Genomic DNA, 13,689 nt, shown 5'->3' on the forward strand with positions numbered 1-13,689 from the left:
ACAAGAGAAGAGTGGCTTTAAATCGTTTGGGACATCCCATAGTTAAGAAAGGTGTCATTAAATGCAAGTTTTTTTCCGAATTGCCAGCCACCAAAAAGTTCCATGGGTCTTATATCAAGAATAATCACAACAAAAATGGGACCGTTGCAATTTCCTTTATTGGACAGGTTACAAATACTATCAAATGGAACAAAATAATGCTTCAGAACTGCTGATGCTAGTTTATACCAAAGATAGACACAAAGCGCTGGAGTAACTCAGCAGGTCAGGTAGCATCGACTGGAGAAAAGATGGCTAAGCTAATAAAGTACATGAGTTCTGCATGGCAGCAGAATTTAATTATGTGTTTCTTTGTCCAACCTCACTGTTGATTAGTTTTGGTGTAGATTAATAAATATCCATTTGAGAAATTTTTGCTCACCATTAGCCTGTAGACCTCAAACACTCTTTCAAAAGTAGACTCAACATTCAAACATTTCTTAATGTATGTTTTTCAAACCTACACGATATCTACTCTAAACTGGTTGGCTTGCCTCTTGACTATTGTAAGAATTCTAAAAGCCTCAACCAACTAGTGGCTGCAAAGATCTTTCAAGATCACTGTCTGAATTCCTTTGTAGATATCCATCACATCTCTCATACATCACATATTATGTACGCAAACACAATATAGCACAGCAGTGCGATGCTTGGCTCGTTACACCGTTTTTTGTGTTGTTTGATATCGGAATGTTGGCAGACATCCAGGAAATGTCACAAGATCTTTAACAAATACCTTTCTGGATAGAAAGATACAAGGAAAAGAGTATAATATATTCTGAAATTAGTGCACATATTTTGTAATTGTGGCAACAATCTTCCTACTTGAACATAAAGAAATAGAGGCAGAATAATCCATTCATCCCCTTGAACCTGCTCTATCAAGATCATGCTGATCTTCCCACTATATTTTTTTGCCATGTTTCCATATCTCCTAATTCCTTATAAGAAAATAACTGCAGATGCTGGTACAAATCGATTTATTCACAAAATGCTGGAGTAACTCAGCAGGTCAGGCAGCATTTCGGGAGAGAAGGAATGGGTGACGTTTCGGGTCAAGACCCTTCTTCAGACTGAATTCCTAATTCCTTGTGTAGGAAGAAACTGCAGATGCTGGTTTACACTGAAGATAGACACAAAAAGCTTGAGTAACGCAGTGGGTCAGGCAGCATCTCTGGAGAAAATAAATGGTGACGTTTTGGGTCGAGACCCTTCTTCAGATTGAGAGTCCTTTCATTCATTTGTTTCTTTGTAACTTTTCATATCTCTCGTTTCCCTCTCCCCTGACTCTCAGCCTGAAAAAGAGTCTGAGCCTTGCTCAGAGATGCTGTCTGACCCGCTGAGTTACTCCAGGCTTTGTATCTCTCTTAATTTCTTTACTAAAAGAAACCTATCAGTCTCAATTCTGAAAGCAATCATAACTGATTCTTTGCAAGGTAGAGATTGCTAAAGAATCGTCATGAATTTCCCTCCTGAGATAAATACAGTTCTATCGTATCGTATGTACCGAGGGAAGACATTTATAACTTCAATCTTAAAAAACCTCCCCTTGCTTTCAGAGGATGTTCCCTAGTTTGAGAATCCTAAATCAGGGAAATTATCCTCCCCATATAAAATTGCAGTAAGACATTTACGTAAAAAATCACCAGTCTGAAGAAGGGCCCCAACCCGAAACGTCGCCTATCCATTTTCTCCAAAGATGTTGCCTCGCCCGCTGAGTATCTCCAGCATTTTGTGTCTAATTTTATGTAAAATATAGTTATACTGCGGCATTGTTGTTTTCTGATTTAATTGTGCCTACACTAACTTAAACGTGGCAATAAATGGATCTTGAACTTTCAACTGGATGAAGTGGCACCCAAAACGTTCGGAGCCACCACCATGCAGAAAATATTGTTGGTGAGAAAGGTCTCACTTCAAACGAGCTTGGTTTTGCAAACATGAAAATAAACCAAATCATTCCCAACGATGCTTGTTTGCAGGTCGTAAAAAAAGCGAGCCATCCAACTTATTCCAACATCGTTATCGATAAATAAATAAACGCATTATCTTTAATTTACTACTCACACGAGGGAGAGAGATTAAGTTGGCGTGCAAATAATAAGAACCACAGTGCAAGTTAAGGGCGCTTTTGCAAAGTTGCATTGCTCGCTGCACGCCCCGTCCCGCGCGCGCATGTGTGTGCGCGTGCACACCCCACCCCGGGCATGCGCGCGCGCCCCGCGACATGTGCTTTTCACATGAAACACGTCGCATGCGGGCTGGGAGCCCCGCCCCCTCCAACCCTGCATCCCTCCCTCCCTCGATGCGGGCAGCGAAGCCCAGAGCACCACGGGACTTGTAGTCTTAGGCCGCCGTCTGCGGCAGCGGGGAGGCCCTGAGTTGGAACTACATTTCCCGGCGTGCTCCGCGGAGGGAGGTGAAGAGGGGGGAGGGAGGGAGTGAGAGAGGGAGCCCCAGAGCGGCGGTGAACGCAGGCGCAATGGAGCCGCTCAGTCGGAGCCGTCCTCGATATTTCCTGAGGTAAACAAACTTGGACTGACAGAGAGTGAGAGGAGGGAGGAGGGTCGGCTGCTTGCGGATCGCTCGCTTCCCCCCCCTTTTTTAACAAGAAAAACCTTTCATTTTTTAATCCAGATCTTTTTTTTTTTGTAAAAAAAAATTCCACCCATTTTTATATAAAAAAAATATTTTTGTACCTTGTAAATACACGACCAAATTGAAAACATAAACGAAATAATGAACGCAGTGCAATTAATCAACATCCAGAGACTGATAGAAGCGGCCGAGTTTTTAGAGAGAAGAGATCGAGGTAAAGAAAAGAAGAAACGCCACAGCTTTTCTTGGAATAAACACATCGGATAAATTATTATTTGGCATTTTTTTAAAAAGAGAATTCAAATCGCCAGGAGTTCCAACTGCCATCAACCGCAGCAGAAGACTCAGCAAACACCCTGACATCAATCGCCCTGCTTCTCGTTATATGTTTAAAAAAAAAGGGCAAACAATTGGCGATTGTCAGCGATAAATACTTTATAATGTTTAACATATATGTGTGAAGGCGAACGTGAACTTGTTTTTGTTTTCCTTTCAGAAGCTGAGCACGGATATGCATCGTCGTTACCCTACGATGTGGAGGCGACCAGGAGGAAAATGAAAACCAAAAAGAATTCGAGCAATAGGTAAAAATGAAATAAAATCCGTGTCCTTTTCATTTACTTGCACGTAAACGTGATGCATTTCAGTGCAAGTGCATTAAAGTAGGGCAAATTTTAAACCGGACCGAGCGCTGTTTATGTGCAGTTACTGTACCCGCCATTTTATATATATTTTGTAATTTATTTTTTTAAACAATACCCAGATCAGCCAAACCTACAGCAACTTTTCCAAATAAAAATTCGAAGCTTTTTCCTCACTGACGATTTTTTTGCTTGCGTTTAGGTGAATAGTGTATTGTGTTGGAGGGAAAAGAAAATGCAAAGCTAATTATATTTTAATGGGGGATGGGGGAAAGGGAGCTTCGAGCGCCATCTGCGATCAGCTGATTGTCAGATTTACAGTTTTAAAAACACACTGATGTGAAATTGAAAAGGGGGGGGCACGCAAATATGGATCTTTCTCACGGAGAATTTTCATCTTTGTCATTTTTACACGGACGGTTGGTTCATCAGAATTTCTCCGTGAACTTGCATTTCACTGTACAATAAGTTTCAGTTGCAATGAACATCTAAAGTACATTCAATGATTAAAATTTCGAAGTGTCCTGAATTATTTCATTTGTTTTGTTTTTTGCACATTAAAGCCTCACTTTGCACGGGAAAATTATGCAATTCACCACAACTTTGTTTCATTCTGTCGTGGTCTGGATATAAAGTAACTATTCAGATTGCTCACCTATAATAGGTATTTATTTTATTAACTTTCTATGTCAGCTGTTTCTTTTTTTGATGGTGCAATGTAAAATTATGAAGGACAATTTATGACTATTTGCTCATTGTAGTGTGGTATATAAGAGAAAAGTTTTGACTACATGCTAGAATTGAAAGATAAGATTGCAACTAAATATAAGCTGTGTTTTTTTAATTGGTTTTACTTTTCAAATTGCCGTTTAATGCAAACTCGGTACATGTCATGACATGTAAGGCTAAAACTGTTTGTGGTGTCTAAGTCCCTCCTACATTCAGCATAACAGCATGAGCAGTCCTCCTGATTCACCAAATTTGCTGAATCTAAATGGAAAAAAAATGCGTAAAGGGCCTCCATAGTCAAGTAGCATCCAGATTGGAATTCTAGTTTACATCCACCCCACCCTTTGGTTCTTCTCTCAAGGAAAGTGTTATTTCTTGCAATAGTGGAGTCTAGTTGAGAAAGGTAGTACTCCAGATAGATGATAAGGACAGTTTTTCATTTTAAAAAACTGAATAGAAGTCAGAAGCAGGAACCATTTTGTTCCCCTCCTGGATTCTCCATATCTGCTCAGACACCTCAGTACTGAATTTGCACCTGTACGCTTTCATCTGTAGTATGCCATACAGTGCATTTATGCTAAGGATAAATCTCAGGTGATCATTTTCAGGTGCCTGTGTAAAAACAGGCCCCTCGGCCCAACTTGTTCTCGAGTTGGGGGAGTCCAGAACCAGGGGTCACAGTTTAAGAATACAGGATAGGCCATTTAGGACTGAGATGAGAAATCATTTTTTCGCCGAGAGTTGTGAATCTGTGGAATTCTCTGCCACAGAAGGCACTGGAGGCCAATTCACTGAATGTTTTCAAGAGAGAGTTAGATTTAGCTCTTAGGGCTAAAGGAATCAAGGGATATGGGGAAAAAACAGGAACAGGGTACTGATTTTAGATGATCAACCATGATCATATTGATGTCTCGAAGGGCCGAATGGCCTACTCCTGCACCTATTTTTTGTATGTTTTCTATTTTTTCCTATGTTTAACTTGTCTATGTCGACCAAGATGCCTCATCTAAGCTAGTCTGTGTTTGGCCTATTTCCCTCTTAATCTTTCCTATCCATGTGCCTGTCCAAATTTATTTTAAATGTTATTGCACCTGTCTCAACTACTCACCCTGGCAATTTGTTCTATATACCCTAAACATAAAACTCCAAATGCGGCCTCACCAACATATTGCCCAACTTGATGTGTCAACTTTTATACTCAATACCTTGACTGATGAGGGTCAATGGACCAAAAACCTTCTTGACCACCCTATCTACCAGTGACACAACTTTCAGGGAAATATGTACCTAGATTCCTCTGGTCTACAACATTCACCAGGACCCTTTCATTCATTATGAAAATCATTTCCTGGTTTGACTTGTCTGCTATCAGCCCTTCCACACCTGTATCCATCAATCATGCGCTAATTCTTGCCGCACTCCTTCCCCAGACTGCTTTCTCTTAACTATCTCCCCTCTACTCCTTCAATCTGAAGATGGATCTTGACCCAAAATGTGAAATGTCCCATTCCCTCTGCAGATGCTGCCTGACCTGCTGAGTTCCTTCAGCTGTTTTTTTTTTGCTCAAGGTTCAAGCTTCTGCAGTTTATTGTGTCTCCATTTCATGTTCTATTATTTGAGGAAGGGATAGGCAACATGTTCTATATTATGTCTTTTTAAGCTATTGTTGTCAAATTCTGCCATCTATTCTAATCCTCTGAGCAATGCTTCCGATTCCATCTGAATCCACTCTCTGCCCTAGCACAGTTTATTGTCCTCCCAAACCTCTTTCCTTGTCTATATCAATCGACTGTATTATTTCAATGCACATTTGATTGCAATTCACTTTGCACCTCAGTAAACAAGCTGATTGAAAAATCTAGTTCCTGTTTTTCATCCATGTTCTCACTGATCTGCGTTGTGTATTGTAATAGGAAATGCTGGAAGGACTCAGCAGGTTAGGCCGTGTGTGTGATAAGTGAAACAGAGTTAACATTTTGGGTTCAAGACCACTTATCACAACTGGGAAGAAGTGAAAAGTTAATTTCAAAACACAGGAAAGTTAAGGAATAGATAGGTAGGACATCAACACTTTCTCAAGTAACTGCAAGAGATTCGGCAAATGTTCTTTCAACTGTTCCCTTCTCAGGGACCCAAATAATCCTTCCAGTTGAAGCAGTGATTTACTTGCACTTTTCACAATCTAGTGTATTGCATTCAGTGTCCACAATGCGATCTCTATATTGGAGATACCAAATGCAGATCAGGCAACTGCTTTGCGGAGCACTTGTATTCTGTACTCAGAAGCAAGCCTAAGCTTCCTGTTGCCTAAACAGGTTTCTCTATCTATATCAGAACAGGCCATGTCATCCATCTTGATATTGGCTCAGTGTTTTTGTTGGGCAGATCCTGCAGCCCTGTGTTTTGCAATCCGTACATTTATTTTGTTACGGTTCTCATTCTAACTGGCTTAATTTCTTGGCTTTTAATGATCAAACAACCATGTTTTCCATCCCTAACTGCCCCATTAACTTTTTTTCCAAAGGAGTTATTTTACAGTATGTCCCAGGACAGCCTTGGGTTTGGCCTATCAGAGATATTCCCTTTGCATCTTACACCCATCCTCCCTGCAATTTAAAAAAAATCCCTCTTTCTCAGTTCTGATCCTCGACAGCATCAGAGGCTGCGGCGGCATGGTAGCGCTGTGCCTTACAGCGCCAGAGACCCGGGTTTGATCGTGACTATGGGGGTTGTCTGTACAGAGTTTGTATGTTCTCCCCATGACTGTATGGGTTTTCTCCAGGTGCTCCGGTTTCCTCCCACGCTCCAAAGAAGTACATGTTTGTAGGTTAATTTGCTTCGCGTAAAAATTGTAAATTGCCCCTGGTGTGTAGGATAGAACTAGTGTACGGGGGTGATCACTGGTCGGCGCGGACTCGGTGGGCCGAAGGGCGTGTTTTCGTGCTGTACCTCTAAACTAAACTAAAAACACAAAACCTTAACTATATTTTTTCAGATGCTGGCTGACCTGCTTAATGTTTCCAGTATCTTCTGTTTTATTTCAGATTTCCTGCATCTCGAGTTTTTTTAACTTGCATTGTACATTTGTTGCTCTGATGCCACCCGTACAAAGATGCTCATCATTATAATCACACCTTTTTACAGCCTCACCGCTTTTTATTCTGTAACCTCTTTCAACTCGTATCTTCAGAATAAACTTCCCTTTCAAACTATTTGCTGCTGTAGCTTTGACATCTAGACCGTGCCTTCTAGAATTATCTTTAAAGATGTTTGCCTGTCCACCTCTTTCTTCTGTTAAAACTGTCTTAAAGCATAGCGTTTAGAGCATTCACTGAGAGGGTGATCTCCGTGAAAGGAGTGGGGAGTGGAAGATGTGACTGGTGGAGGGATTGCAATGATTCTGGGGAATTGTTGGAGAATTATGTTTTAGATGTAGAGGCTCATGGGGTGAAAGATAAGAACCAGGGGAACCCTATTCCTGTTCCATCTGTCCAGAAGGGCGAGCAAGAGCAGAATTATAGGGTAAAGAGGAGACATGGGTGAAGGTTCCATCCACAACTGCCAAAGGGAAACCATGTTTCCTGAAGAAAGAGGACATCTCAGATCAGGAAAGGGGAGAGAGGTGTCAGAGATAGTCCAAATGAATTTGTGGCCAGGGTGAAATTGATGAGTCCTGCCATGGGATTGTGACTGCCAATGCTATCATCGATGTAGCGGAGAAAGAGTTGAGGAGTAGTGCCAGAGTATGTTTGGAACAAAAAGCATTCAACATAGCCAACAATAACTGGTATATTTGGGGCTCTTGTGAGTGTCCATGGCTATACCTTTGATTGGAAAAAGTGAGACAAATCAAAAAAGTCCTTGAGGGTTATAATAAGTTCTGCCAGGAGGAGGACAGTTTTAACTGAAGGAACCTTGGCCTTAGTTCTAGGAGAAACGGACACCCTGAAGTCTTCCCGATGTTCCCGATGGAGTGCAGAGGAACTGGCTCCATGGTAAAGATGAGGTAGTGGAACCAGGGAATTAGAAGTTGGTGGAGAGCTTGTGATGTGTCCCAGATATTTGTGGGAAGGAACTTGAAAATGAGGGACTAGTCAGTTTTGAGGTATGTTGAGATGAATTCAACGGGGCAAGAGCAGGCAGAACCAATGGTACCAGGGCAGTTATTTATGTGAATGCATGACTAGGCTTCTGGTCATCCCTTTGCTTACATATTTTATTTTAATTGTGGTTAGCCTTAGAAGATGATGTGTAAATGCAGAGTGTTTTCTTATTGCTCATCGTACTGAGATGAGGAGAAAAATCTTCGGAGGGTGGTGAATCTTTGGCAGTGAAGCCTCAGTCATTGAGTTCTTTTGAAACAGCTAGATTGATTTCTGGATATCAAGGGAGTCAGGGGATATGGAGATAATGCAGGAAAATAACATTGAGATAAAGATCTGCCATGATCTTGATGAATGGTGAAGCATGCCTGATATTGTTAAATGGCTTAGATTTACTCAGATTTTTTATGTTCTTATGTTAAATGAAATGCAGTTAATAGTTAATAAACCAAAACATTAAAATCCAATTCACAATTTTTTAATATAAATCATTTGTAGAATACGATTGTAGTAGCTAAACTGGTGTTACCCACCAGGTCAGTTAATGACCAGAGTGTTTTGGAGTAGATTTACCAAATTTGTGACGAGTTACCAAAATGCCTATGACTAGTTTGGTAAAGCAGAAGCTTGTGCATGATCTCTCCCTTTGGACTGCTGCTAAATTGTGTGAGGCTTTATTTAGTGGCCTAGCTAAATACTGAAATAAGGTGGCGTTAATTGAAGCCTTGACTAGTGTTTTTAGTTTAAGCAGCCTAACTAGTGGTTAAAGAAACCACGGGTGCTACTGAAAAATAAATGATTTGAAAGGAGCTCCTCCTGGTTCAGCAATTGCCTGCAGTTCTGATGCAAGTCAGTCGCTTCTCCTACATCTACCTGTGGGGCTGTACAAGGTGAACCAAGTATGGGTTCAAGTTTGAAACTCCTAGTTTGTCTGAATTATAATAATGCTGCTGAATAATGAAGTTAGGATAGCCATCCCTGTATTGAAATGCTGTTGGACCACACTGCCATGTCATGTTTTATGTTAGATTTAACTAATTAGCAACGTTTTAAAAAAAAATCTCGGGCTTGTAAAGAATTTCAGTGGACTACCTTAACGGCTGTGCATGTGCACTAGTGTGATTCTGAGCTGTTCACACCAGGAAATGTTTATATTCCCTGTTTACTCTGTGACCGTAGTTGACATAGTATTGAGATGAGAACAGTTGAACTTGGTTCTGCAGGCTAGGCCAAGTAAGATGTCATCCAAGTTACTTGATTCTATGAGCTAGCCATAAATTGTGTTATAGTACTTACAAATTGAATGTCAAATTAGCGGGCTAAACTCTGATAACTCCTGCAAAGAATATTCCCGGCATCCAAATGCAGCTCTAAGTCCACATTCCTGACGACCTCATACACAAACTTTACAGATAAAACATGGTTATTGGTTAGGTTCAGACTGCTGCCCTTGAAATTGTCATCACAATGTAATCACTAAGTGAAGTCTAGCATTTAAAGTCATAATATACATGATCTTCACCACACATCATCTCCAAAATAGTCCAGAAAGCAACATCAACCATCATGAGCTCATTTGACCTCTCAAAAGCCTTTGACTACATCAATCAAGAGGTACTGTAGAATATCCCTATCAATTTTGATTGCTCTCAATATTTGTCTCCATCTTACATTTGCTACATATTGACTTGTAAGCTCAAATCTTAATCACAACATAACCAATCTCAACGCAGACTGGTTTCGGTGTCAAGCAAGATTGTATCTCTGCCCCACACTTTGCTCAGTCATTCTCGCTGCACTGTTGCACCTTACCTAAAACAAGTTGCCCACTGAAGAGGCGCTAATTTGAAAGTGAAATGGAAAGCTTTTCCATCTATATTATTTCCATTCCAGAAGAAACTGTCACCCTTACCTCAGTCATCAAGTTGCATTACGTGGACAACATTTGTTCAGCGACTGAGCTCCAAGTGATGGCTGATTTGTTCATTCACAAGATACCGAGCCTTACACTTAACATCTGCAGGGTAAAGGACCTCTACTGGTCTGCTCCACTGCATAACTCAGCTCCTCAATAATAAACGTCCATGACGAAACGATGGAAAAGGTGGAGCATTTCCCATATCTTGGAAGCCACCTCCCAATGAAGACAAAAGAATATCCTGAAGGTGTTGCTCAATGTCCGTGTGACAACACAGTCTTTGATAAAAAGAGCATTTGAAGATCAAGAACTGTAACCCAACATAAAGATCATGACCCTCCTGGCAACAATGAGTAATCCCTGCCTTTTTGTTTTCTCCCAAGACGTGGATGTCTTACAGAAGGCACCTGAAAGAACTATCCACTGGCATAATAAATGATTGAGAATAGTGCCCCACCCTCACACACACCACTATCCCCAGCATCAAGATCCTAATTGCATTCAGTTCGTAAAGATGCACTGACCATGTTTGAATGCCTGAAAGAGACACCAAATGCAAGTTCCATTAAGGCAAAAGATTACTAGCTAGACAGTGGTAACGGTTCTAACATGTTCTAAATGTCTCCTTGAAAATATGCAATATCCCCACCAATTTGTGGGAATCCTTGGCTGTGACCACACAAAATGGAGGCCTGAGTTCCTTCAGGAACACAAAGAAACCCAAAGTAAATAGAAGGAACACATCACTTTCTCAACTACCAAGCTGTTGACCTCGGGGGATTGCCAATGAAAGAGTGTAGGAAGGACCTGCAGATGCAGAAGATAGACACAAAATGCTGGAATAACAGCGGGACAGGCGGCATCTCTGGAGAGAAGGAATGGGGGACAGGAGAAGGGTCACGACCCAAAACCTCACCCATTCCTTCTCTCCAGAGATGCTGCCTGCCTCGCTAAGTTACTCCAGCGTTTTATGACTATTTTCTGCCAATGAAAGGGATTACCTTAACATGACTGAAGACGTTTTTTGGTTAGAGAAATTGGCGAGACCTGACGTAGACTCTGTCCATTTTGCTGAACACCTATGCTCTGTCCGCTTTGCCTATGAGATCTCCCGGTTGCCAACCATTTCATCTCCCATTCCCATACTGACCTTTCTGTCCTGGGCCTCCTCCGTTGCCAGTGAAGCCACATGCAAATTGGAGGAACAGCAGCTCATATTTCATGGGTAGCTTACAACCCAGCAGTATGAACATTGAATTCTCTCATTTTAAGTAACTTAATCTTACACTAATCTCCCCTTCCCTTCTCCCTCCTTTCCCCCTTCCTCCACCCTAGTCCTGGTTCTGGTCTTTTCTTGCTTTCAACTTTTCACAACCCCCTACTTTCAGTCTGAAGAAGGGTCCTGACCCAAAACGTCACCCATCTTTTTTTCTCCAGAGATGTTACCTGCCCTGCTGAGTTACTCAGCCAGGTCCACAGAGTTACTCAAGCACTTTGTGTCCTTTTTTTTGTAAACCAGCATCCGTTCCTTGAGAATGCATTTTTAATGGCCTTTTTTTGGTAAGCTGATTTTCTATTTTTAAAGTTCAAGTCATAAATTTATCTCCATTAAAGAAAGTTATATTATTTAATTGAAAATATTTGTACATGAATTTGTGTACAGTTCAAGGACTCTTGCTGCAGCTTGAGATATTTCTATTCACTCAGCATTTAATAACCATCTTTAATTGCCCAAGTAAAAGTAACAGTAAGCTACCTTCTTGAACCATCAAAGTCCTTTAGTGAAGGTGCCTCGACACCATGGAGTTCAAGGATTTTGACCCAGCAATGATGAAGGAATAGTGAACTGTTAACAAGTTTAGGAGATGCTGTTGAAAAAGCCTGGGTGAATTTGAATTGAACAGTTCTATCATAGGTTCTGACCTCCTCAACCAAGAAAGGAAATTATTGAAGTAGAGTTGAACATAACTGAGCTAGGACAGTACCCGAGGATTCAATGGCCACAGTCTCTTCCCCTGTGACGGGGAGTGTAAAACTGGAGGGCATAGATTTACGGTGACTGGATAGATTTAAAAGGGACCGAGGATCAACTTTCTTACACACAGGATGGGTATATGGAACAAGCTGTTGAGGTGGGTACAATTACAATGTTTAAAAGATATTTAGACAAGTACATTGATAGTAAAGATCTAGAGGGCAATGGGCCAAAAGCAGGCAAATGGGACTTGCTCAGGCAGATATCTTGGTCAGGTGGACAAGTTGGGCCAAAGGAAATGTTTCCGTGTTCTTTGACTATAATCTGCAGGGATGTTCTATTATTATTAAGGTGATCTTGAGGATCTTCCTTTGTGCTAGTTATGACACGAGTTGGAGTTTTTTAAAAATTAACTTCAGTTTTACCAGAATTCTTTGAGGTCACGTTCAATCATAAACTGTCTTGATGTTAAGGCTCGTCACACCCATCTGAAATTCATCCCTTTTCATGGGATACAATCTCATGGCATGGAACAATATTTTTGTTTTAGGAAGCCTTTGTTAATCATGTGAACCTACACATTCATATACAAAATATCCTCTTATTAGCCATTTGCTTTCCAGCCAGGAATTTGTATTTTTCTCCAATGATTCACAGCAGGGGTTTGACATTAAGATTTTATTTGGAAATTTTGTGACATGCATTTATTAAAGAACGAATAATGTAATTTGCTTCCGATCCTAGTCTTTGGCAATTATATGGTATGAAGCCACGAGGAACTCAGTGGGTCAGGTAGCATCTGTGGAGGGAATGGATCGGTGATGTTTCAAGAGTCTGAAGAAGGGTCCCGACCCAAAATGTTGCCTTTCGATTCCCTCCACAGATGCCGCCTGATCCGTTAATTTACACCAGCTATTTGTGTTATGCATATGGTATGAGGTTGAGCTCTTAATCAGCCAGCTCCAAAATTAAATCTTTGGACAGTGCTGAGGATGTTGAGCTCATTTAAAGCACTCTAATTGACCTCGGCATCCCTGATTTAAAAAAGGTTAAAAAAAAACATCAGAATTTCTGCCTCCAATTGCTTTCCAATGTTGGAAAATTACAAATAAAAACTATTAACTGAAGACAGAATCAGGTTCAGCAGTGACACATGTGATAATTATATAGCCTATTGATATTTAAATGTTTGATATAAGACTAAAATGCATAATCATCACTTTTCTGCAGAGAAGAATATTGGAACAGCAAAAATAGACAGTTTGATTAAGTTCAAATGTGGACAATTTACTGATCCAAGAGATGTTTTCAAAAGCTTTTAAAATAACTGCTAAATTTCTGTTTTGCAGATCTACACACAATGAATTAGAAAAGAACCGGTAAGTCACTGACAGATAGGATACCACACAGTTATCTCATTTGGTAATGAGCATGAAAATTTTAATTTCCAATTATAAAACGGAAAAATAATTTGATTCTTAAAATAAAGGAAGTGATTAGCAAATGTTTCATGGAGTAAAACTTTAAGCTCCCCTTACAAACCAGCAACTTGTTTCCAAAATGCAAGTAGATGTCAGACTTGAAGCAGAAAATCTGAATGCAGAGTACTCATTGCTTTTTTTCTCTGACATGCTGAACTCTGATTGGGTCACATGGTGATGTTGTTGCTAAGGTGTCAGGTTACTG

At 40.6% G+C, this 13,689-nt stretch overlaps 1 protein-coding gene across 3 annotated transcripts in view; it reads left to right on the forward strand.

Annotated features, from left to right (window-relative positions):
• Positions 1-13,689, forward strand: part of mxi1 (max interactor 1, dimerization protein) — a 40,938-nt gene that overhangs the window by 8,912 nt on the left and 18,337 nt on the right. For 2 of the 3 annotated variants that reach the window (XM_078413408.1, XM_078413407.1), the window contains exons 2-3: positions 3,134-3,221; positions 13,353-13,382. In XM_078413408.1, coding sequence (XP_078269534.1) covers positions 3,134-3,221; positions 13,353-13,382 — 118 coding nt within the window. Of the gene's footprint in view, positions 1-2,587; positions 2,852-3,133; positions 3,222-13,352; positions 13,383-13,689 lie in introns of those variants that run through there. The other variant, XM_078413409.1, reaches the window with a different exon arrangement.

This window comes from Rhinoraja longicauda, chromosome 16 (assembly GCF_053455715.1).
Source record: "Rhinoraja longicauda isolate Sanriku21f chromosome 16, sRhiLon1.1, whole genome shotgun sequence".
NCBI classification, from domain to species: Eukaryota; Metazoa; Chordata; class Chondrichthyes; order Rajiformes; family Arhynchobatidae; genus Rhinoraja; species Rhinoraja longicauda.